Here is a 10,099-nt window from a genome sequence, read left to right as displayed (position 1 = left end):
AAAAAAAAATTACAGATACCTTGCGTTGTTTCTGGCCTATGCCAGGCTGATTCAAGACAAACCCAAAGGTGGCTTTCAGGGCAGTGCAAGTGGCTGGAGAGATGTTCAGCGGGTAAGGACATTATGGCTTTTTTTTTTTTTTTACAAGAGCCACGAGCTTCACAAATCTCCAACTTTAAGGATTTATTTTTACTACTTTTAAAGTGTGTGTGACTGTGTATGTGCATCTGAGTGCAGGCATCCATAGTCCAGTTATGGGCGCTGGAGTTACAGGCACTGTGAGCTACCTGATATGTTGGGAACTTAGGTCCTCTGGAAGAGCAGCCAAACCATTTCTCCAACCCTATAATCCACAATTTTAATGGAAACCACAAACATGCCTGTCACAGGAGGTTGCCTGAGAAAGTGAAGCTGATAGGACAGCCACACACTCTGCACCCTTATTAAGTGTCCCCCAATAATTAGAGAATGCACATTCCCATACCCTGATACACAGAGTTGTCTGCAAAACCTTGCCCTTGACATGCACAGAGGTCCTCCTGCAGGCTGGTCCTGGATGTATAGGATACAGAGATGACACTGGGCTCACCAGAAAGAGCTCAGAGGGAAGGGGAAAGACATCCCCTTTATGCAGTTAGTGGCACAGCACTTAAAACGAACTCATTTATTCCCCTCATCTCTCATAGGGTCTCACTCTGTAGTCAGCCTGGCCTCAGCCTCTTGAGCACTGGAAGCCCAAGCATGCTGCACAACCAGTGTGTCTCATTTTTACGTCTTTATTTGAGGTCTGTGTATGACATATGAATGTGTTTGTGTGGGAGTGTGTAAGTGTGCTTGGAAATGCACATGAGTGTGTGTGGTGGACAGAGATCAACACCAGGTGTCTTGATCACTCAGCATATGTCTTTCCCCCCACCCCGAAACTAGGTTTCTCTGTGTAGACCGGCTGTCCTCGAACTCAGAGATTCTCCTGCTTCTCGACTGCGGGGATTAAAGGCATGTGCCACCATCACCATGGGCTGCACATGGTTTTTGAGGCAGGATCTCTCACTGAAACCCAAGGTCAGTAGTAGCTTTATTAGGCTGACAATGAGACTCGAGTAAAAATGTCTCTGCCTGCCATCCTTCCAGTATTGTGGTCGTGAGCCACCATGCGGTTGCTGGGAATTGAACTCAGGACCTTTGGAAGAGCAGGCAATGCTCTTAACCACTGAGCCATCTCTCCAGCCCCCGCTCTTTTTCTTTTTAAAATGGATCTAAGACCTATTTTAAAATCTGCGTATGTGTGTCTGTATGTGGGTATGTGCACAGGTAAGGGTGCCCAAGGAGGTCAAAAGAGGGTGTCAGATCTCCTGGAGCTAGAGTTACAGATGGCTATGGACCACCTGACATGGGTGCTGGAAACCAAACTCAGGTCCTCTGCAAGAACAAGTGCTCTTAATGTTGAGCTGCCTCTCGAGCCCAGCCCATCCGTGTCTTATTTTCCTGTTGTGTCAAAGACTAGGAAGGAAACTCAGGCAGACAAAGTAGGCAGCAGCCTCTGCCCTCAGACTGCTCACACTCACTGGGCACAGATGGTATCACTCAGTCCTCCAGGTCACCACTCTCACTATTCCCTGTCACCCTTTACCTCATTCAGGACTGGCTCAGAAGTCACCTCTGGGAAGCCTTTGATCCAAGTCCACAGCTTCTGCCCAACAGAACACAAACTCAATCCTCATTGGCTTTTCTCCTTCCTGTCTGTCACTATCCACGGTACTAAACACTTTGCTTATAAAGTGTGCTGTCCGCCTCTCCTTATTAAAATGAAAGCGTGGAGGCTGGAGAGATGGCTCAGCGGTTAAGAGCACTGACTGTTCTTCCAGAGGTCCTGAGTTCAATTCCGAGCAACCACATGGTGGCTCACAGCCACCTATATTGAGATCTGGTGCCCTCTTCTGGCCTACAGGCAGGATACTGTATAAATAAATAAATCTTTAAAAAAAAAAAGAAAGCGTAAGGGCTGGCGTTTCCCTTTGTTTCATTATATAGCACAAGCTCATCTCAAACTGGAGGTGCTCCTGCCTCAGTTTCCTCAAGACTGGAATGACAGACATGCACTACGATAGCTGGCTTGGCTGGCATGCAGCTTTCTTTCCCTAGTGCTTGCCTTGAAGCATGGCATCAGGTGCCAGCCCCTGGGAACAAGCAAGAAACACAGGTCCTAGGTCCTTACCTCAGGGAGGTTGACTGCAGCTGTGCATCTCACGGACCAGCCCAGGGCACCATGTGCAATGCATTGTCTGGATGAGTGGACAGCCTGATTGCTGGCCAGCTTTTACATGTCTACTGCTGGAGACATCTGAATAGCTGGCCACTCCAACCAGCTGCCCTGAAAAATCCCATCCACCCCCTCAGGGGCCTTCCCAGGCTATCCTTGACCTCTTCCTCACCACCCTGCTTCTAACACCTGTCCCTGTCATTGCTCAATGGCAGTGGGCTGGGCAGATGAGAGGCTCTCTCCCCTCCAGCCTGTGACTGGGATCTCTCCTTGTAGCGATCCTGGATCTCTGAGTAGCTCACTGGGGGCCTCAGGGTCTACAAGCTGCTTACCCACGCCCCTCCACGCTCCTGCTTTTAGCCTGTGTGTCAGCTCTCCTCTCTCCCTCTGAGGTTCAGCTACCACACCATCCTCAGTCTAGACCTACAATGTTAAGACTTGAGGTATGCAGGGCTAGCCAGCTTTTTTGGTTCCCTTTAGGTGGGGAAACAGGGACACAGGGAGGCCACCTAACCTGGTTTCTGTCTGCTTCCAGGATCTCTAGATGCTGGAAGGTTTGGCTAGCTCTGCCCTGAAGATTATTAGTCAGAAACAACTTCGAAGCCAGCCCGATGGCCCCATCTGTAATTCCAGCTCTCTGGGAGGCCGAGAGAGGAGGATCACAAGTTCAAAGCCAGGCTGGGCAACTACTGGGGCAACTTGCCTCCTAAAGAAAGCGAGGGTGTGGCTCAGCAGTGCAGCACATGCCTTGAATCCACCAGTGTGCGGTTCAGGGCTAGAATGTTTACCTAGCAGACAGACGATCCTGAATTCCATCCCCAGAATAGAAATAAGTAAAGCAGGGTCCTGGAGAGATGGCTCAGCAGTTAAGAGCATTGGCTGCTCTTGAAAAGGACCCAGGCTCAGTTCCCAACACACACATGGGTGGCTCACAACTGTCCTTGGGTCCAATTCCTGAGGGTCTGGTGCCCTCTTCTGGTCTCTGTAGGCACCAGGCACATGCACAGTTCACATGCACATATACAGACAAAAAACCAACCCCCCAAAACAAACAAAAACCCAAAAATCCACTCATATACATAAAATATTTGTTATTGTTTTTGAGACAGAGTCTCCCTCTGCAACCCAAGCTAGCCTGAAAGTCACTATGAGAGTTCAGGCTGTGCTGGAACTCCAAGCAATCCCCCTGCCTCAGCCACCTCACTGCTGGGATCACAGGTGTGTATATATAATCATACCAGAGCGGTCCTCTTTAGTTCACATTCTGAAATGAAACTGATCTCCAGGAATCACAAAAAACAAACCAGGAAACTTTCCCCTTACTGCCGGATCCTGAGCCTTGCTTATTCATTTAACAAAGAGAGGTGGCTCCGTGGCTAAGAGCACTGGTTGCTCTTGCAGAGAACCCAGGTTTAGTTCCTAGCACTCACTTGGTAGTTCATAACTGCCTGCAATTCCAGTTCCAGAGGATCCAGTGTCATCTTCTGGCCTCTCAGGGCACAACACACATATAGTGTGCAGGCATACACAAAGGTAAAACATTTATACACATTATAATCCCAGCACTTGGGAGGCAGAGGCAAATGCATCTTTGTGAGTTTGAGGTCAGCCTGGTCTACAGCTAGAGTTGTTATACACAGAAACCCTACCTCAAAACAAACAAAACAACAACAAAAACATATTGTAGCCAGGTGTGGTGGTGCATCCTTCAGTCCTGGCACTTTGGGCCAGACAGAGGCAGGCATATCTCTGTGAGTTTGAGGCTAGCTTTATCTACACAGTGAATCCAGGCCAGCCAGAGCTATACAGTGAGATCCTGTCCAAAAGAAACCTACACTGTGACAGGTGTAGTTCCAGGCACTGGAGACACAAGGAACAGGAGACAGAAATCCCTGTCCTCAAGGGGCTGACGTACTAATTGGATAAAGGGAAAATAAACACAATGGCAGTTTCCAGGTAGAAATAAACGCACAGGCGAGGGAGGGGGCTGGGCTGGATGGAGGGTGAGCTTCTGAACTCAAATAGAGCAGTGAGTGAGGCTGTGAGGAGGCCATATCCTCTTCCACATGAAGGGACATACCACAAGCAAACTTCAGCAAAGCTGTGCTCTGAGGAGGAAGACGGCTTTGCCACCGCAGCCAGTAACATGCTGTCACAAATGGAATACAACAAAGGTGACAGTAACTTTAGAGGCAGATGTGATATTGGATGCCTGAAAACTCAACATTCTGGAAGCCAAGGCGAGAAGATCCTGGAGAGCTCAAGGCCAATGATACAGAGTAAAACCCTGTCTTAAAACAACAGGGAAGGGGGGCTGGAGAGATGGCTTAGTGGTTAAGAGCACTGACTGCTCTTCCGGAGGATCTGGGTTTAATTCCCAGCACCCACATGGCAACTCACAGCTGTCTGTGACTCTACTATCTGACACCCTCACACAGACATAAATGCAACAAATACCAATGCACATAAAGTGAAAATAAGCTTTTTTTTTTAAAAAAAAAAAAAGTCAGAGAAGGGCCAGGGTGGGAGAGCTGGCTTTGAGGTTAAGAGCACTGGTTGCTCATGCAGAGGACCAAGGTTCAATTCCCAGCACCCACAAAGGCAGCTCACAACCATTTTTAACTCCAGTTCCAGCAGACTGGACGCCCTCTTCTGACCTCTGCAAGCACTGCCTAGACATGGTACAGACATACACAAATGCAGGTCAACATGCAAAACACTTAAGTACAAATAAATAACGGTAGCTTAGTCTATAAAGTGCTTGATAGACAGGCATGAGTGTTGGCAGAGGCTGCTAGTTTGTTTCCCAACTGCCCTGACTCGTAATAGTCACACAGAAACCATATTGTTTGCAATACTGTTTGGCCAATAGCTTAAGTGTATTTTTAGCTAGCTCTTATATCCTGAACTAACCCATCTCCATTAATCTGTGCATCACCATGAGGTCGTGGCCTACCGGCAAAGTTTCAACAGAGTACTGTGCAAGCCTCTGTCTCCTGTGGCAGCTACATGGCTTCTCGCTCACTCCGCCTACTCTCTCCTCTATCTGCTTGGAACTCCCACCTTGCCCTATTCTGTTAAGCCACTGGCTGAAACAGCTTTATTCATTAACGAATAAAAGCAAAACATATACAGAAGGACTTCTCACACCACACGAGGACCTGGACTTCATCCCCACCATCATGTAAAAAGTAGGGCATGGTGGGATACATTTGTAACCCCGCCACTGTAGGTACAAAGATATGCTTGCTGGCACATACTCGTACATAAACACACAGATACACACAAATGTGCTATGAGAAAGCCTCAGACAGGCACAGGCTGAAATTCAATGTAAGATTTTTTTTTTCAGCCAAAAGAGCATGGTACCTGGAGCCTCTGATCCCCGCTCTTGGGATGCAGAGGCAGGAGAATCAATGTCATCTTCACTATACAGTGAGTTCAGCCCCAGCCTGAACTACATTAGATCCTATCTTAGAAGAAGAAATAAAAAAAGCAATCACTATGTGTGGCAGCACAGACTTATAATTCTAGCGCAGTAGTGGCTGGGACAGGATGACCAAAGGTTTGGGGCCAGCCCATGCTACACAATGAGACCCTATTTCAGAAAACACATACAATCTCAACACTCAGTCAGCAGAGGTAAGCAGATCTCTCTGAGTCCTGGGCTAGCCTGGTGTACTTACATACTGAGTCTCAGAGCAGTGAAGCTATGAAGTTAGAATGTACCTCACGAAACAAATGGAAACAAAGGGGGGGGAGGCAAAATAATTTGGAAATGTCACTTGTTTTTCTAAGACAAACAAATGGAGGGTATGGGGGAAAAAGTGTCAGCTCACCCAGCTGTAACACACAGGGACAAGTGAGAGTTGTTCGCTTTACGCCAAATCAATAGGTGTTCAGATAATTTAAGAAAAAGTGGAGAGACCAGGTGGTGGTGGCGCACGCCTTTAATCCCAGCACTTGGGAGTCAGAGGCAGGTGAATCTCTGTGGGTTCAAGGCCAACCTGGTCTACAGTTGAGTTCCAGGACAGTCAGAGCTACACAGAGAAACCCTGTCTTGAAAAATAAAAAAATAAAAAAAAAAGAAAAAAGAAAAAAGAGCAGAGAGACAATGCTAAAAGTTCTCAGGGTAGGGTTTGGGTGGGTGGAGAGGACACACATCCCGTAGGGCATGACAGCGATGCAAGGGCCAGGCACGAGACAGGTGACACTGACAGCATCAGAGGAACTGAAACCTGAAAACTGCACACAGAGCATAGAGCCCCTGGTGCTGAGAACAGTGCCCTGGTATTATGAAAACAGGGCGATCTGGAGGGCAGAGGCCAGTCTGCCTACCATCCTCTGGAACCTAGTGGAGGATCTGGCCACTTACGGAGTGAATCCCAAGTCAGCAAGGTAATTCATGGGTATAGGCCTTTGCCGCCACGCTGACCAACCTGACTTCTATCCTCGGGATGCACTCAGTAGAAGGAGAAAACCCATGCCCACTGACTTCCACTTCCCATAGTACACACTATAAGTATAGACATAAATTTTTAAGTGAACTCCCATCTTTTTCAGATGGCAATCTTCCTCTCCCCTCCTACCTCCCCTTTCCTTCCTTCCTTTCTAGATCATATGTAGCCCAGGCTAGCCTCCAACTTCAGCTCTTCCCACTTCCACATCAGGTGTGCCATCACAACGAGCAGAAATGTATTTTCTTGAAAGAATGAAAACCCAAAGTTGTCATACTTGTTGAGAGCAAAATGCAACAGGCATTTTAAACAAAGGGCCTTATTGTCAGTTCCTGAGGGGAGTATCATGGGCTGAGTGTGGTCCCATTTTACATATTAAAAAAAATGGAGGCCAGGTATGGTGAACCATGCCTTTAATCCCCACTCTTGGGAGGCAGAGACAGGCAGATCTCTGTGAGTTTGAGACCATCTTGGTCTAAATGAAGTTTCAGAACAGCTAAGGCTACATAGAGAGACCCTGTCTCAAAAGAAAGAAAGAAAAAGAAAACAGACCAAGAGTGGGAATGAAGCTCAGCCAAGCCATAGCGTGCCACTTGGCTCCAGCAGACACCAGAGCTTTTAGCCGTAAGCTTCACTGGGTTTATAAACTAAAGGCTCCAAGCAAATGACCCATGCTTGGGCTGCTAAGACAGCTGAACAGCGCTTGCTCCTCTTCTGAGGTTGTGGGTTCAAGCCCCAGCACTTACATTAGGCAGCCCACAATCACCTGTAACTCTAGCTCCTGAGCATCCAACTGCCCTCTTCTGGGGCACATGTACACTGTCCCCCATAACATACACTTAAATAAAAAAACCCAAATTGTTTCAAAGTGAATCACAAAGTTGCTAAACTCCTTAGGGAAGCCCCTTTCCTGCTATGACTAAAATGTTAGAAGCACACACATACCACCACCAACAATGACAACAAGAAAATCAAAAATCAAGTCAAATCAAGCAAAACCCTAACTCAGTTGTCAGCAGTATGTCTAACTCACTGGGAGACTTGGGAATTGGGCCAGACTGGGCAAGTGAATTATTAATATTTAGCTGGAGACAGATTGAGTTTTTGAGCACCTTTCTGGGAGTCTTGCTTAGACTTAGAAACCCAGGAATAGGTGGAACTCGAAAAACCAGGTAAGGGGGAGAGGGCAACTTGAAAGTAAAGAGACAACATGCCCAATGCTCCCTCACTGGTTCCTCTATCTTCTTCTTTTTGGTTTGTTTTCTTGTTTTCTTTTGTTTTGTTTTTGAGACAGGGTTTCTCTGTGTAACAGCTCCGGCTGTCCTGAAACTCACTCTGTAGACCAGGCTGGCCTCGAGCTCACAGAGATCCACCTGTCTCTGCTTCCCGAATGTGAACGCCACCACCGTCCAAGTCCCTCATTTATTTTCTTTATCTGACGTTTCCCATTTGTTTTAAAAACAAAAACATGGACCAGTGATGCAGCTCAGTTGGTAGAGTGATTGCCTAACGTGCACAAAGTCTTGGGCTGGATCCCTAGTACAGCATAAATCAGGCATGGTGGTACACACCTATAATCCCAGAAATCAGGATGTGGGGCAGGAGGATCAGAAGTTCAGGTCCATCCTCAGCTACACAGAGAGTTTGAGGCTAGCCTGGAATACATGAGACCCTCAAAACAACAACAAATAGTATCTGGGCTGGGGTGGTAATCCAGCATTCTGGATGCTGAGGCAAGAAGATCAATACAGGCCAGCCTGAGCTACACAGTAAGTCTCAAGACAACAACAAATGTGTACTGTGTACTTACTCTAAGCACTTCCCAAACATCAGCTCCCTAAACTCTCCAGCCTACCTAGTTTATGGATCTCATTTAATAGCTGCATAGTCCTAAGATTTGCAGTAGGTCACACAAAAGGATTCAATTCTGTCTGACAGCTGCTCTGGCCGGTGCCTCTATTCTCCATATCTTACTTCACTATAAGCAGAGGAGACTGGATTAAAACAACCAAAGCAGATTTTGACCTGGACAGTAATTCTAGATTCACCATTTAATACTGGCCGACAACAAGAAAGTTGCTTAAACTCTCTGCCCCTGCTTCTTTTCTATAAAACGGAGCACCTACATTTAAGTTCATACAAACAGCTAAAACCAAGATCAGGCATTTTGGAAAAATTGGCAGTAAGAGGTAGGGATGGAGGTGTCAGGTTTTGAGAAAATGTCTGAGGGCTGGACTGAAAAGTAGGGACTCTATTAGCAAGCAACTCTAACCCAGTCAACATTACTGACAGGAGCTTCCCACCGATAGCTCTGAGGCTGGGAGTTAACTTTCCTACCAAAAGTATCTATTTTTACGGAGCCTCCCTTTAGCTATCTTCACAGTGGCCTGCTTGTTCTCATCATGAGATAAGGGCACAGAGGTTTACAGAGAGACTTGCCTAGGTCACAAAGGAGGGGCAGAATAAGGAATCTGAAGGCTGGATGGCCCACACAAGCCACTATTTGATGCCACTGGGGCTGGAAGGATGCTAAAGGTAGTCTCGACGGACCCCTTCTGGCCATATCAGCCCAGAGTTACGTGACTGTCTAGTTCATCGAGAGTTTCTGGTTAGATTAAGGCACGATATAGACAGCCACGTTAGTAAACTCATGCACCCTACAACGCCTCCTGGTCCTAGAAGCTAACCTTCACCCTCATTGACTTCCACCTCCCACCTCCTCAACTTGCCTTGCAGCCCCACCTCGCTGTCAGAGAACTCAACCTAACTGCATCCGCGGTTAGCTTCTCCCTTCACTCTTCTAACCCCGACTCTCCTGCCTTTCCATGTACACCAGGCTAACTAACCTCTCTCGAAATTACCCACTTCAGGGTCCCTTGCCTAGATGTCCAGCCAGGACTTCCAACTCGGAGTCTCACTCCCCCAGCTCCGAATCCTCCTAATAGTCAATTCCAAAGCTCGACTCTCTCCACCTCCAAGACCCCTCCCTAGCCCCCATTCTTCTACTCCCTCGGGCTCCTGTTCCTCTCAATCCCCACCCACAGCGATCTCCCCACGCCCAGCCCTTTCTTTAGCCTCAGTTTGTTTCCCCTCGAACCTAGGCCCCGAACCCCGCGCCCATACTCTCGAACACCCGCAGGACCCAGCTTGGGGCTCTCACCATCTCCCCGCGCTGCAGCTCGCTCGACTACGCGGGTTTCCCCCACTCGCTCCTCTCCAGCCTCCCCTTCCGGGTTCTCGCCCCGAAGCCCTCTGGGAATTGGAGTACGGGCGGCCATGGACTACAGCTCCCAACATGCAGCACGGTACCTTGGAGGCGGAGTAGGAAAAAAACTAGGCGGGCCGAGAAATAGAACGACTCGAATTCCCAGGAGGCACGCAC

At 47.9% G+C, this 10,099-nt stretch overlaps 2 protein-coding genes across 3 annotated transcripts in view; one reads left to right on the top strand and one right to left on the bottom strand.

Moving 5' to 3' along the window:
* Fbxo46 (F-box protein 46) overlaps nucleotides 1–9,974 on the bottom strand; it is an 18,958-nt gene extending 8,984 nt beyond the window's left edge. Inside the window, exon 1 of one of the 2 annotated variants that reach the window (XM_005370268.2) lies at nucleotides 9,878–9,974. The gene's annotated coding sequence lies outside the window, so the exon portion shown is untranslated. Of the gene's footprint in view, nucleotides 1–2,215; nucleotides 2,500–9,877 lie in introns of those variants that run through there. The other variant, XM_026777602.1, reaches the window with a different exon arrangement.
* A 19-nt stretch (nucleotides 9,975–9,993) lies between these two features.
* The window catches only part of Bhmg1 (basic helix-loop-helix and HMG-box containing 1), a 22,538-nt gene continuing 22,432 nt past the window's right edge, over nucleotides 9,994–10,099 (top strand). Inside the window, 1 exon segment of the mRNA XM_026777584.1 lies at nucleotides 9,994–10,022. Within this exon segment, the coding sequence (XP_026633385.1) occupies nucleotides 9,994–10,022 (29 nt within the window).

This window comes from Microtus ochrogaster, unplaced genomic scaffold (genome assembly GCF_000317375.1).
Source record: "Microtus ochrogaster isolate Prairie Vole_2 unplaced genomic scaffold, MicOch1.0 UNK74, whole genome shotgun sequence".
In the NCBI taxonomy this organism is placed as follows: domain Eukaryota; kingdom Metazoa; phylum Chordata; class Mammalia; order Rodentia; family Cricetidae; genus Microtus; species Microtus ochrogaster.
The sequence above is the reverse complement of the archived record's forward strand: the minus strand, read 5'-3'. Positions and strand labels throughout refer to the sequence as shown.